The sequence below is a fragment of the Strigops habroptila genome, chromosome 1 (assembly GCF_004027225.2).
Source record: "Strigops habroptila isolate Jane chromosome 1, bStrHab1.2.pri, whole genome shotgun sequence".
NCBI lineage: Eukaryota > Metazoa > Chordata > Aves > Psittaciformes > Psittacidae > Strigops > Strigops habroptila.
Window position 1 is genome coordinate 59276816 of NC_044277.2, and position 16088 is coordinate 59292903.

The following is a 16088-nucleotide window of genomic DNA, read 5'->3' on the forward strand; positions in this document are numbered from 1 at the left end:
GAGAAAGGGACAGCGTACTATTTTTCCCCTCATCATAGCAGAGGGAGCAAGTGAACAAGTTGTGCTGGCTTTACTCCACAGACACCAAGAGGAAGCCAAGGCTGCCTCCATTTAAGGGAGCTCTCTGTCACTATGCATTTCTTGTGAACAGCAGATAGGCAAGTGAAGGCCAATAATACAGTGCTTAAGTAATTTAAGGCAGTATAAATATTGTGAGGTTGCACAAGTAGACAACATAAGACATCTGGTATAAAGCTTCAACCAGTGAAACCAGCCTCTCCAAGCAAAAATTAGTATTAAAGTTAATTACCAGACAATTAGAACAAATACCTTCAGATTTAGTGACAAAGGATTTTGTTCTGAGAAGAAAGCACTGTCCATTCTTTTCTTTTCGCTTTCAGATTGTAAAAACATTGACTACCCTTAATTCCCTAGACTAGTCTTTCAATAGCATAGTCATTCAGTCCTCACCACACCCATGTACCTTTTCTCTTCTTCTCATATTCAGAAACTAAAGTCACATAAAAACTCCCATATCACCCCCTATGGAAAGCAGTTCTAACCTTAGGGTATTAAAAAGGAATAAGCCTGATCTTTTTTTTTTTAGCTTATGATTTTATCAATTTACAAAATCAATTTAAAAATCTGCAACTGTCATGTCCATCTCTGAGGAACAACTTCCATCAGCACTGGCGGAAGGGACTATGAAAAGACCAAGCACAGGGTATGATTTGTGTTGCTGCATTAGCATTTTAACTTGTATGAGGTTTTGAAGCATTGCCTTCCCATCTCCACTCATTGCACTTCTGGTTCAAGTTATGGAAATTCTCTGTGCACACCAACTCAGCTGTAGGATTGCATACATAAACATCCAGCATATGGGACCTGATCAGAGCTATACCATGCTAAAACTCCTAAAACATACACAGCATAGGTAAAAAGCCTTTCGCGGTAAGGGTGACCTTACAGATCCACTTTGATTGCACTACCTTGTCTGCTGATGTGAATGTAATTATCACAGTTTGAAATTCTTGGCAGAAAAGAGATAGATATGAAAGGTTAAGCACTTTCTAAATTGCTGGTTTGAGTGTGTCCCCCCCCCCAGGCATGTAAACTTAAATGTTGTTTTAAAAACCAACAGAAAATTCAATTTGAAACTTGAATTACGAGTTTAAATATCAAGTCAGAGTTAATCTGTGCTTTTAAAGGTTATCCATAAAACGTTACTAAAGCCTGAATTTTTAAACTCCACTTCAACCCATTCAGAGGGAAAGCTAGGGCAAAACCAGGACAAAGTAAGTTGATGCTAGACACAACCCCAAACACTGACATTTCAACTGCAAGTTAAAATTTTCAAGGTAAAGTTGATGGGCTCTACTTTAAATATAAATCAAGCCTGACAGAACACATGAATACAAGAGTAAGAGATACTAAACACTTTCACAGTTGAAGCTATGACATACCCTTACTTCCTATAACAGTAAAGGAATTCCTACAAAAGGAATCCTTAAAGGATTCCTGCATTGATATATTCCTACATACGCACAAGATAATCTCCTGAAGTCACAGCACTTCCCCTTCCCCATTTTTCTATTTACTTTTTTTTTTAAGCCCACGTTTACGATGTACTATCTTTCAATTTGATTTGACTTGATGCAGGGCCTAAACTCCATGCTGCATCTTCCCTGGTGTTGCCAAGAGGCAGCCGTTGGAATAGCATTTCAAGTACTGATGAATGTCAGGGAGGCAAAAGCTTTCAGGGCCAAACCACTAAGTCACTAGTTGGTGTGAGGTCACAGTGATGAAAATGTTTACCTATGCTAACTGCTCTGTAATACACTTTCCCGCTTTTCACATGCAACTCCCCTGCATAAGGGACATATCTTGACTCTTAACATGCACCAAACAGGTACTTCTGAGAAGTGTCTCAATATGCAAAAGCATCCCTGCCAAGGCCTTCAAAAAAAGTTTTCAGTAAATGTATTTGAGCCAGCAAAAGTAAGCAATTAAACTTTTATTCATAATCATTTACATATGACTAAAAACATTCACCACAAAATGCATACTTTCAGTTACCATGTATTTAGCAGTGAAAATAGTAATCTCTTCATAGTAAAGCACCAAGGAGTACATCACAGAACAGTCAGAAACAGATTCCACATTATCAGTTTTTCCCCCTCACAATGCACCTGACAAAGCTGAAGATTTTATAAAAAGCCTGAAAGTTCCAGAACAGATTCTAGAGTCACCTGAGTGCTTGGCAGCAACAGTATTATTTAGTAGCAGTTACATTTTTCTGCCTTTTTTGTTTTTTTTGCAAAAGAGAGCTACTTTTCACAAAACTGAGATGGATATAATTATGCCAAACATCGGGGTTCATATTTCACTGGGATTTTTTTTAAATGGGAGTCAAACAAACAGAACAGTTTGCTAGTAGGAGTATCTAAAACAACTGTAAGAGCAGATGTCAAAGAGGAAAGAAAGAAAAAAAAAAAAATCAGCTCCTTATAGCCCGATAGGTGCCTGTAAGCAGTTGGGCCCTACCAAGACCCACTACTCCACTCAGCTTTCTCCATTATGTTTAATTAGCATTTCATTCAAACATACTACATTTAAGACAACAACATGTTTTTTTAAGTTAAGTCGTGTACATGGACAAATACCTGTACACAGTTTTGGTAGTTATTTAAAGCTGTAAAATTTATATGTAAAGGGGAGTCCTATGGACCCCATTACAGACTAAAGAGAAATAACCATGATCAGTGTTACATACGAAACAATATTCTAATACAGAAAACAACAGTTATCAAGTAATTCATTAGGGAGTACAATTGTTATACAAAAAGAGAAATGCTGCTTTTTTATCACTTCAGAGTAGCAAATAAGAAGGCAACATTAAGAAAAGTGCACAGTAGAAAAGAATGGTTCAGTTTTCTGAAAAGGTGGAATTTTTCTTCAGACATCAGGCTTTTATCTGGAAACATATTGGGTTAGGATTGCTTATATTCTCTCCCAGATCAGTCTCTTCTTGCATTAGTTCCCAGTAAGGCGCTTACTCTGACATGTAGGAACGATACATCAGGGCCACGATGATTGCTGCTATTGCTGGGATCACCCAGTTGGACCATGAACTAGAAGGAAGTTTTTGAAACAGCAGTTTAGGAAGTGACAACCAGCAAGTTAAAAAAAACTTCTAATAAAAAAAATATCATTGCTTAAAGAAGTCCTTCCTCCCCACATCAATAAATACTTCAAAGTTAGGGCAGCAAAACACCGGGCTGGCCACTAATACTCTAGCCAAGTAAAAAAACCTTGTACTGTTAAGGCCTTGTACTAGGGCTTACAAGAAGTTTGCTTACAAGAGTTAAACTCTAGTAAGTAATGTTTGAAGTCATGGCATGCTGCCCAGAATATCATCCATTCAAAAGCCATTTAAGCAGCAGCACATCACGTGACACTTCCAAGCACCCAAGCTTCCCAGTCAGAGGCATGGAACAGTGCTCCAACATTACAGCAAAAGCAACTGTCAGCTGGATATAACTTTATAAAGTTTGATTCAGCAGTGTTTCAAAGTGTTCTTCCCCCAACCCATTCTGACAGACTTTCCCCTCTTACAGGCATAATCCTCTTATTTCCCTGATGCAATACTTGTAGCAAATCTTACAAGTAAGGTGTCCATGTCAGTAAAAAGTCAGACATGGCACCAAATGTCTTCTATTCACCTGGCAACCCCTAGAAATGAAAGCTTGTGCAACATAAACCATTTGGTAGATGCTGATACCTATCAAAGTGAGAAAAAAAAAACTAGCTAGTAAGCCAACATGCTTGTAAAGCGGCACATACATGCCAACTTGGACTTCACGTAGAACAGAAATGTTCATGCACCACCCTCTGACATCTAAGCTTTCAGCAGATAGCAGCTATTCAAGTTTCTAAGCTTCAGAAACATAATCATGAGGAATTTCAAGTTTGACATCAGGTGTCATACTATACCTGGAATTCGACTGCACAGTGGTAATAAGAGGTTCCTGGAAAGCAAAGCATAAAAAGACACTTACATCAGGCAAACACCCCACTCCATCATCACTACCCCCTCAATTTTTCAAGACTCATTGTCATGGTTTAAGCCCAGCCTGCAAATAAGAATCACACTGAAAACAGGACACTCATTAAGTGCGATTAATTTAAAAACAACTCTGTGCATCGCATTTGGAAAGCATTTTCTCAGAATTCCCATAACACTGTTGTCTTAGAAACTAGCTAGCAGCAGTTTCTATAGTCAACATTGCATCAAGTGTTATCAAAAAAACCTCAAAACAAACAAACAAACAAAAAAACAAAACACCAAAACACGACAAGGAATTTTGTTCTAAGTTTTCATGAAGCCAACTTCAACCTGAGGTTACATATGAAGAGTTCCTTACTTGTCTAAAATTTAATTACTAATTACTAATTAATTAAAATACTCTATTACACAAATATTTCCTTTATTAAATCTACACAAAGAAAGCTACTAATTTATATCCACAAGGCTTATTAAACTCAGTTTTTTAGTGTGGTGTTTCAGATAGCATAAGCATCAGTCAAACTATAGTTGTTTCTGATACTGATTTGGACTCCTTGTTCAGTTTCCATAGGAAAAGTGCTACAAGATCAAATCCCAGTTAGGTACACATGCACAATTTATATGAAGACTTATTAATTTGAATATTACTAACTGCACAAGGCCCTAGTGCATTTATAAGATCCAAGCTTTCAAACTGTACTTAAATTTCCATCACTGAAAAATTAATTGCTCCAGCATAAATGAATTGCAAATATTCTGAAAGGTCAAGATTCCCAACATCCTCCCCTAGGTTCAAACAGGCTACTTTTCGAAGCACCCAAATCATCGTATGTTTAGATGTAACTATGTTTAAAAGAATAGGATTCAATGATTACATCTATATTGGTGGTGTGAATATCTCCATGAAAAACTAATCCCAAAGCCAAAGAGCATGGAGCAGCTTGTATCCATACTATCAAGGCTAACACCTCCTGCAACAAACAACCTGTCACATCCAGGGCCAGAGGATGGCTCTCCCCCTCACCGAGATGGTAAGAAAAAATACAGCCCAACTAATCAAAACCTGTTTTTAAACACTACCACGCTGAACATGTACACTGAGGGTACTTCAAATATAGTGCAAGGACGAGGAGATTTGAAAGCACATGGCCTTCTGACTGCTCCTAGAGAGCCAAGGCACAGAGCTGAACCTGTCACATTACCCATCCAGAGAACAGTGCTAAGTGAAACTATCTTATCAACCTGAAACTGTCAACTACCCCCACATGTCCTGCCGAAGGAAAGTGCTTCACCTTCCTTCTGGAATGATGGAAAACATACATGCAGTGTAGATAACTATGACCAGCATTAAAACAAGCAAATAAGACAAATAGGAGTGTAGTAAGAAGTCATTTGGATCTGAACTCCCAAATGGCCACCACACTCTGGCCAAACTAATATTCTAAGTACTTCAGTTTAGTAAGTTCCTGTGAGCTTAATCAAGGGATTGCACACTACAACTTGCACAGAACAGTCCATTTCTCAGCTGTGTTTAACATTGCTATTCTTACATCTTAAGTGTAAACTGCCCTGAATTTCGAAAGAAATCCAAATAGCAGATGTTATTCTTGGTGGGAAAAAGATCTGAATTCCAGTTACCACTCCGTTTCTTATTTTTATTTGTATATTAGTTGCAGTCCTCGATAAAATTAATAACTGCTATAGCAAATATTTCAGTGTATTTTTTGTTTCAATCCCTTTAGCTTATTATTTTTAAAAAAAGTCGCTTTAAGATCTTCCAATAATATTTAACAACAGTAAGATCCTAGTCCTACTGCACTTCACCTAAAAATAATCTTCAACTATTTCCTAATTGCATTGCTGCTGTTCAGCCAGCCCTGAGCAAACATCCTCTATCCGCACAGCAGCAGGAACTGTACAAATTAATCCCTGAAGCACTTGCTCCTTTAGAAGACATCTGTATTAGTTTTATAGTTGAGTGCCAACACAACTTTATTCTATTAAAAATAGAAAAAAATAAATCAGAAAACAAGTGCAATACTGCATTGACAGAACACTCAGTAAAATCTACTGAAATAGTCAGGAAGTAAACAGTATTTTCACCTTGAAAAGGGTTCACAGTTGCAAATTAACTGATCTATAATACAGCAATCAAATGCCTCTACATTCTCTCTCTCTACTAGTGTTACCAATATATTGTTAAGTATCACATTCCCCCCCCAAAAAACCCACTTAGTTTAATCCACTGTCTATAAACTGATTTTTTTTTTTCTTTCACTGAGGAAGAATTTTTTTCTTTCACTTCCTAACAGGAAGAATAATTTGAAGCCAGATCAACAGGTTTAAGAGATTTATGACTTGAAACACTACATTTAAATTGAGCTGAATTATTTTTGCCTCCAGGGGTATACCATTTATGGACACTGTCCCCAGTGCCTAAGAGAAACAATGTGGCATTTCAAGAAACACACTTACTGGTCGTTTCTGAACCTTCCATCTATCGTCCTGCAGGAAAACAAGCAAGAAACATTTAGACAAAACCCCAAAGCATTAAAAAAAGTCACTAAATTCAGTTTACAATTTATTCTGTTAACGTGCACCTATTTTTACCTATGAAACAGACTTACAAAAGAGCAGATGTCAGTGTGTGATTCTGAGCTAGCACAAGCAAGATCACTTCCCTAAATAGTACTTCCCAGTACGCAATAAAGAAGCAAAACCCACATCTCCAACATATTTCGTTATTTCTTCTGCCCTTGTTTTTGCATTTCTTTTGTCTCTAAACCATACACATAACCTTAGCTTATAAGCTGATTTCAGTCGTATTAGGTTACTTCTGCTTAGTCTACCTGTACTATCAGGCAAAGTCATTTAACTAGTTTTGTCCAACATCCTGTGCAGTGGTCCCAAATTCTATGGATCTTTCATAAACTCATGAAGTTTTACTTAAAAGTCACATTCATTACAAAAAGCCCAACAGGATATAATCTTGACAGTGCTGTAATTATACATTAAACTATCAAGCTTCTTGTTTCACATTAAATAAAAATAGGCACCTGTCAAACAAGGAAGAACTGGACTGGTAGCCAAGTTAAGAACAACTTTACTGGCATCAACTTTACTGCTATCTGAAATAAGTGACAAGCCAATGAGGCTGCAAATGTGCAGAGCAGACTTATTTCATATTAAGGGAAGATGAGTTATTAACATTTATCAAGAGAGGACCTAAGAGACACATGCTCAGGAATATTACTGTGAAATATGCTACTCAAGACAGTGATATTTACTCTGAACACAAGACAGAACATACACAAAACAAATAGAAGAGGGAAAAAGAGGCAGGGATGGGCAATAAAGTAGAACAGATGGGCATACTAGCAGCCTAGACCTCTAAAAGTGGTTTTCAACTATTAACATGCAGGACAGAATAAGGCCTATCTGAAGGAAGCCAAGGCAGCAGCTCTGTAGCTAAATGTAAATCCTTAAAAACTTGAAGCAGCAGAAAGGTGCTTGTTAGAAGTACAGGAAATGGTAAGGACGGTATAGGAAAGAGGAAGTGACAGATGATCCAGTAGGAACTAATCATAAACAACCCTGACAACTACAAGTAAGGAACACTGATAGATGTCAAAATGGGGGAGCCAGAACATCAAATTAGAAGTACAATACTTACAGTAGCCATTTTCTAAACATACAATCCTAGCTCTTCATATGTACTTTTAGATCCAGATGGAGGCCTGGCATATATATTTACCATGACAAAAGCAGCTGTTAGTAATCACTCTGCATACTGACATAAGAAAAGGCCTAGACATTCTGACATATCACCTTCAGGGATTAGAGAGTCTCATTATATAGCTTACAGGGTACACCAGAAATGGCATGATCTTATATTTACTTAATTCAAGAATTCAGCTGTAAAATATTTCAAAGCAGCAAACTTTTAGGTGTGACCATCCTTATGCTACACTAACCAAATACTTTCATACTGGGGGAACCCATCTCCAGCCCAGGTCCATCCACAACTAGCGTCTTTCCTTTATTCTGAAGCAACTTACCAGGGAAATAACTAGACCCAAAACCACTACAGTAAACAGCAAGTATCAGTACTCTCACATACTCACCGGGTGAAGCTCCCCAATAATAAAGGTTTCGGACAATGCCCTTGCATCTGTGGAATGGCCAACATCTTCAAAGTTCTCAGTAGCATCTCCCCCAGCTTGCTCCCTGAGGACCTCTTCACCACCTGGGTGCTGCAATTTTTAATGCATTTGAATGTTACTGAAAACCATTCCACATTTTAAGCACAACTGAAAGCTCATACAACACACTAGAATAGCAGTTTGGTTTCAGCAGACCATGGTATCTCAAAACTCCATTGCTGATAAAACCCTTGAGATGTAGGGCAATAATTTCCCAGTATCTCTTAGTATCTCAAACCCATCACCATTCCCTTAACTTAAATCCCTGTTCTCCATTGACTTTTATTCTTCCCCAGCATGCACTTTGATATTGCATGCAGTTCCGCATTTCCATCCAACAAGTAACTCTGTGCATACTGCAAAAATCTATCATGTCTTCTAGTTCAGTGCGTTTTCTCAGCTTCAAGTTACTTATTCATCTAACAGATACGTAACATGCCATGAAAATTCACTACTCAACTTTTAAGTAGGAAACTACTACATGAACACCGGGAATGATTAGGTAAGCAAGTTGAATACACTTTAGTACTACTGCCTTGGATTAAAGCAATCATGAAATAAATTCTAATACTTGACCAGTGACACAGGAAATAAGGCTTTGGAGCATCAATTCTGTTTTTGATGCTTCTGACTACAGCATCTGAAATGATTAAATAGGCAAAATTTCTACTATTTAGGGTCATCTTGCCTGGAGCATCGCTGAGATAGCTTACGCTATGCTAAAACACTAGATTAAAGAAATGGCATAAACATTCCTGCTAATGTAGGCAACTCAGGTTAGCATTTACTTCATATTCGCCACATTAATCTCCTATCAGTCCTTCTCTTCCAACAAAAAGAAGACTTGTTTATACAGATCAGGAAGATGCTATTACTACCGGTTTCCAGTAGTACTAGAACTCCAAAACTCAAATCTTTGCATTAAAGGCAGACATTTTTTTAAGTTGAAGTTGCCTAACAAACAAACAAAAAAACAACCAAAAAAACCCCCCAAAACCAACAAACAAAAACAAAAAGGGAAGAAAAACCCTACCACACACCAGAAACCCCCCCCGTACAACTCTTTAAAAAGCCAAGATACCACAGCCAGAATGGTAAGGGATCCCTACCATGACTAAGCAAAAGCAAGATTAAGCAACTGATAAAGAGACTAGGCACAGCAGCTGAGCCAAATAAAGGTTAGAAGAGTGCATGCAGAGTAAAGATTACGCAAGCACATGTGTAAATATGGCATGCTCACCAAAATCCTGCCCTTGAATCCATTCTGATAAGTATTCAGGGAAAGGCCTGGACAAAAGTTGATGGATCAGTGAAGTTCAGTGCCTTCAAGCATATAACACATTTGAGAAACTGAACTTCAGTTTAACAGGTTGCCACAGATATTGCCACAACTAGGGCTTTAAAGAATACCTGCAGTAATGTGAGGTTTGGGGGGGTTGTTTTATTTTGTTTTTTTTTTCCTTAATATCATGCTAAAACGATTCCACTCCCCAAAATAGAAAAGATACATGTAGTATTTTCAGCAGAAAAGGCAAAATTCCTTTAAAAACATAGTTAAACGACATCAACAAGCAAAAGGCACCAAAGTTAAGCAACTAGTGCTTTATGGGTAGTTTAAGTAGCATGTAGACTCACACATGCACTGCAATGAAACCAAACCCTACTTGCACAAGTAGATAAAACACTAGTTACTCCAGCAAGTTGTCAATACTACATGGTTTACACTAGTTACCTCGAAAAATTCACCAGCCAACTAAGTTGATACCTACCAGTACAACAGCATCTACATTAAAACTATTTCACAGAGTACTTTAACCAGCTAGCTGCAGATTGCTGACTACAGAATGATCATATACTAATTTGTTCCCAAATCCTTCTGTTGTGCCATTACAAAGCAATCACGTAGCTATATGGGCAACTTCACTGAGGCACTCAGCTCTTCCCCATAGAATTAGTTTTTGGTCTAACTAGTAACTGATCCCTCTGTCTACAAACCCACAATACTAGTGACACTACAGTGACTGTGACCAACCCTCTCAGCACCTAGCACACAGCAGCTGAAGGGGACAAACTGCCTGACCTCTGCCACCACAGCTGGAAAACGGGTAGTATTTTTCTACTCACATCAGCAAGACTAAGGTAGAGATAATCAGGCACAGACTTCTTAAGCGATCTTGCAGATGACATTACTAGTAACCTACTAGACACACATAAAAGTACTTTGAAAAAGTACTTTAAAGCTAAGCCCTTCTCTTAGATGGCACCTCTGCATAAAGATGCAACCTTACAAACCCTCTACAAACAATTAGCAAGCAATACAAGCAATTAATGAAGAGACTTCACCTCCCCTAATGAAAGGGAGCAACTGTAATGTCTCACAAAGGGCAAGAAGTGACTTTTCTATCAAAAGCTGAGAACTTTCCATGGCTCACCAAGTTTCTCAAAGTTTGTTTATACAGAGTCTTTGTTAACACTTCTGCCTGGTGAACAAAGATTGCTATGAGAATTTCTACTTTAATGAGGAGCCTCTGGACAGCCCCTGGAACTGAAAAGCCTGTTAAACTATACAGATAGTGACTTCTAAACTGAAATCCTGCCAATACAAATAACCGAAGTGTTCTGCAGGCAAAAGAGTGGGTCAAAGGAAATGAAAGTGCTTTTGCTGATAAATTAAGCTAGTCTAGTTCATTCCTAGGACACTCCCAATAAAGTAACACAGATATTTAAGTTACATGTATAACAGGTACCTGTCCAGAGCCAGCACTAGTACATAGCATAGACTAATTCTTAACAGCAACACATTAGAAAGTTTTAGATAAGGCACATGAGCAGTTAAACTTGCTGCCCTCATCTGGGTCAGAAGTCCATAATTATCTCACCCTGAACGCCCATAACCTCTTCCCCTTCTCGGTACAGTCACGAAACTTTTTCAGTATCACAGTTCAAGACTCTATCAAAGTATAACTACCTAATTCATAACTGCTCTAATTCACAATTCCTCGCTGCTCCCCCTTCCCATACTAGGGTCCAATTTAACTTTTAGTGAGATTAGCAATGGTCTTCATCAGTGGCAGTCTTGTAAATTCAAGTTTTGCTTTCTGCACTACAGGGAATGAGAAGCAGAGAGAGGGGCAGCAACAGAGCCAGGAACACCTGGAGAACCTCAGCGTTATTGTGCAAGACAGACAGAATAACCTTATTTGTTTTCAGACTACATGAAAGTGCCCTTAACAGAATACCCCAAATTATTTCCATCTCCTATTTAAGTTAAAGGATAGAAATTCTGTAGTCATGCAAAATTTTAGAAGCCTAGATCTTTTTATGAGTGTATTTTTGAAAACCATCATTAGGGGTTTAGATAAAGTACAGAAGAAATGCCCATAGCTGGGTGCCCATTTCCAATTATAGCTTGCAGTGCCTTGTGTGAAAGAGTGCTAAGAAGCGCTATCCTTCCACAGCATTTGAAATCCTCCTGCAAGCTTCACCAGAACTTAGAGAAGTGACAACACTGGTTTTAATTCTTATACTGCAAGGTTCTGCAATAAAAACTCACAAGGTACATTGACAGACCTCAAAACGTGCTAGTACCACCACCCTTGAATGCAAGCTATTAATACCTTTCATGTTTGAAGTAATGACGTTACTCCTGCACAATGTCATTGTATTGAATGAATGTAAGTTATTGGCACATAGTGGACAGAACATTTTTCATTCTGACAGTAAAACAATATTTGCTTTTCTGCAGTTTAAGCAGCATTACAAAACACATTTTGTGGGAGCTGTCCATTCTGTTTAGAAACAGTGCTGTGAAAGCTCAAGTTCATACCTTATGAAAACCCATTTTCATTGGCCATTAACGTTTTTGCTAGATTTTGAGACCACCAACAATTGAAATAACAAAAGTCTGCATTAGATCAATATTAGATACATACCACAGTTAGTTGCCAGAACAAGGGATTTCTCTTGGTTAGATTTCTCTTGGTTCCTATTCTTGCTAGCTTCTCTGCCTTGTTTAAGGAATCCAATCAAGTTGCCACAAAAGCCATAGGGAAGACCCTCACCACAACGGGAAGCAGACCAAGAGTCCTATTTTTAAAGGCCCAGCTACTCTTATTTAGCTCATTAGATTGACGTCAAAGTTTGACTAGTGGAATTACTTAAGGAATCCATTAATTGACATTTAATAGTTTAAGTATGTTGGTAATGCTCAATATTATCCATATATGTATTTATCAGCGATACAGCCATAAGACCCTGCTGTGATTACACACAAGTTTTCCCTTAAATGACACAGAACCTGAAACTATGGAAAAGTTTCACAACTTTTCTGTAATACAAGTCCAACAGCCTTTGAATGAAAAAGCTGATATACAAGTTTCTGGCCTCAAGAAGAGTGTTTCATACCAAGAGCTTAAAGATATTGAACTACAAAAGCTAAGATCTCTTGATTTCCTTCTCCTAGAAAGCATACTTCAATAGCCAAAGAAAATCCAGAGATATATATGCAAGTTATAAACTTTGCCAAGATCTGCCATTAAAAAAAATATATATGTAAAAAAAGCAGTTGCTGGAATCTTCATCTTCAGTAATCCCTAAGATAAGGCATCAAAGTACATAATCCTTTCCTTCTCCAGCACTTCATGTGTATTTCGAATGAGTTTCAAAGCCTTGTCCTCAGGAAACCAAGCCAACACGGCCACACACTGTGATGCCTCCACTCCTTTTCGGCCTCACAACTCCCAACACATAGACATCACCACCCCCAGTCGACTTACTATCTAAGTTCAAAGAAATGCTCAGAGGCTGATGGTTCCCAAGAAGCAAACAAGCTTCCCTAAACATCTATAAACTTTCTAAAGAGACAACAGCTCCATTAGAGCACTGTAACAGAGTGAAAAGCAAAAGCATACTTTCATTTATTAGACATGAGAGCATCCAGAGTGTCTTTAACAGTGAAGCACTGTTAAAGTGAAAATTTACAATTTTTCAGCTTCATAACCCATAAGAAAATATTTCCACAGGTTAGTGCAGTGGCTGGAAAGACTGCTTGTTGAATTCAGAAACTGGACCAGGGAAGCCAGCTTCTGTCCCCAGTTCTTGATTCCTTAGTCAACTGATACTTTTACTTATTTAATACTTGGAAGAGCAGGACTGAGGTGATGCTTTAGCAGAACATCCTCTTTATTACTTACTACTGGACTTGTCTTAGTAGCCTACATTTAATTCTTGAAATTTTTTAAGCTTTTCTACTCCTACAAGGAGCTGCAAGAAGCAAAACCAAGTTTAACCAATAATGCTACTGAAACACCTAATGTAATCCCCATTTCACTGAGAAATGTTTACAGTAGCCTGGAACTAACCAGCAAGAGGCTAGCTCCAATTTCTCCCCATGCATCATACACAAATGCCTCAGGGTGTCTTCACAGTGTCAAAAGAATTAGCACATCACTTGAAAAATTAACCAGGTATCAAAGCCATTAAAAAAAAAAAAAAAAGGTGAAAAAAGTGGCCTATATAATATTTTATTCTAAGCATTCCATACCAAAAGTCACCACCACAACGAACATGATAGTATTAAAACTTTTTCCTTAGGAGTGTAGCTTCATTTAGATACTTTGTTGAAAATAGTCATCTAACCTCATTTATCATCTCAGAACATGACTCAGGAATTCTAGCTCTAAATGCAGCCATATTCTATTGAAAGCTCTTTAGAGCAAGACTAAAGGTTGACCCGAGTGCACCAGACATCCCACAGTTGTCCGAAAAACAACTATTCAACTGCTTACAGGCAAGCTGAATTCTTTTGATATGCTGCTGAATTAGCAACATCATCCTGAATGCTGAAGTGAAGACTTTCTTGGAGAAACCTGCACAAAGTAGTGACTCTTAATAATAACCAATTTCACCACATGTACTGAAGAAAGAGGCTGTCAGCTTCCTTGTGCAGCTACTTACATCCAAAAGCTCATTATGTTCTGTGGGATTTTGTCAAGTGTGGGGTTTGTTTTTTTTTTTCCACCTTGTGTTGTGTTCAGTTTGGGGGTTTTGGGGGGTTTTTGTGTGTGTGTGATCATCCTCTTCCCCAAATAATCTGGAAGCACTTACACAGTTATGTATCAACCAAAACTAATCAAGTTTTCAAGAACAGCTACTTCAATTTTCAGGCTGTATGAAAAACTGTATTCTCCTTCAGGTCTTCTATAATTAAATTGGCCTTGCCTGCATAACCAAACAAACCTTTCCATAACTAAAGGATAAACCAGACCTAGGATAAAGCTACATGAAAAATAATCAAGGAAGAGTCAATAGATTGATTTCATAATCCTTCCTCATCGAAAAGTCAAACAAATTGTGCTGACACACAGCTAAAGAGTGAAATACTGTGTCAACACTGCCTTTTAAAAATGGCTTGTCCACCTCTTATTTATAAAATTCTCAATTTAGGTTTTGAATTTTAAGTTTACAACCACAAAAACCAAGATGGGGTTGCAGAGCTACTTAGGTATGAATTCTGTCATGTGTCTACAAATCTAAACTGCATTCTCAAAGAAATCACTGTAAATCAACATTAATACTTTTAAACCGGATGCTAGACCTTTGCAGAGGGGGAATAATAGGAGCAAGGGAGAAAAAGTTATCACTACTAATTATCACTACTTGTTCAGTAGTTGCATTTCTGCATCTCCACTGAAGAATATTTCAGTCGAAGAACAAAAATGCCTCTTTGTTAACCATGACTATCAGTGTTTACATCAGTTGTTCATCACCAGCAAGTGATAAAAAAACATCAATCGTTAACCAGGAGGCGAACAAAACAACCAACCAAAGGCATTCCACCTGACCGCCGTACTAGTTTGATCGCATGCCCACGCCGAGTGCTTTGGGACACCAGCAAGGGCACAAAGCCTCCGGGGCACTGCGGTTTATACCACGGCAGAGAGTTTCAAGGCAGGTGAAGGGAGCGGCCAGTTCCCAGCAACAGATTACACGCGGTGGGGTTTGCTGCCCGAGCGCGGCACAACCCGCCGTGAGGGCCTCCCTCGCGCGCCCCCAACGGCCACCGGCCCCGCCGCCCTACGGCCCAGGGCCCACAGCCGCCACACGATCGTTTCTCAACAGCACCCCGAGGCTCGCCGGCCACAGAGCGGGGAGCCGGCCGGCGAGCCGGCACCGCCCCACCAGGATCCCCTTCTCCCTTCCAGGGCACCCACCTCATCCAGAAACTTCGTGACATCGTAGATGCGGTGGTGCAGGATGATCCAGGTCTTCTGGCTGGTGTTGTGCTTCTGCACCTCCTCCAGCCGGTAGTACCGGCCCCGCCACGGCTCGGTGCCGGTCTTCTCGCTGCCAGTCTTCTCGCTGCCAGTCTTACTGGAGCCCGACATCGCCACTCCGTTCAACACCAGCTCCGCAACGGACTACGGCCCCGTTCCCCGACGCAGGCTGACCAGAGCCCCACCGCAAGCCTATCACCGCCCGCCCCCTCGCTTGCCGGCTCCTCATTGGCGGAGAGAAACGCCTTTCAAAGGCGGCATCAGGCGATCGCGGTGGGCGGGACTTGTGCCGACGGCCTCGTGTATACTTTCTCTCCCGCCCCCCCGAGCGTGCGCGGTGCCCTCAAGGGAGCAGCCGCCGATCACGTGTCATGCTCGCCGGCGCCTGTCGGGCTGTGGCCGGGACTCGGATCCGCAGCTGCTCCTTCTCGCCCGCCGCCCCTCGCCGGGACGGTCGTTGCGGTGCGGCGCTGGCTACAACGCGAGCGCACGCTGCCTGTCTCCTCAGCCAAGTGCTGCTCCTTGCCAGGCTGCTGCGCCTTTGCT

At 39.7% G+C, this 16088-nt stretch overlaps 1 protein-coding gene across 2 annotated transcripts; it reads right to left on the reverse strand.

Moving 5' to 3' along the window:
• Nucleotides 1-1998: 1998 nt before the first annotated feature.
• On the reverse strand, nt 1999-15753 carry LOC115608230 (cytochrome b5). Of its 2 annotated transcripts, XM_030486744.1 has the most exons (5): nt 15480-15753; nt 8191-8319; nt 6542-6571; nt 3994-4028; nt 1999-3131 (listed from the first exon to the last, which is right to left on the reverse strand). In XM_030486744.1, exons 1-5 carry the CDS (start codon nt 15651-15653, stop codon nt 3053-3055), a joined length of 447 nt encoding a protein of 148 aa, XP_030342604.1. In that variant the 5' UTR covers nt 15654-15753; the 3' UTR covers nt 1999-3052. The 2 variants fall into 2 exon arrangements, with proteins under 2 accessions (XP_030342604.1, XP_030342615.1); XM_030486755.1 differs by lacking the exon at nt 6542-6571 and having other exon boundaries at nt 15480-15721.
• Nucleotides 15754-16088: the final 335 nt, after the last annotated feature.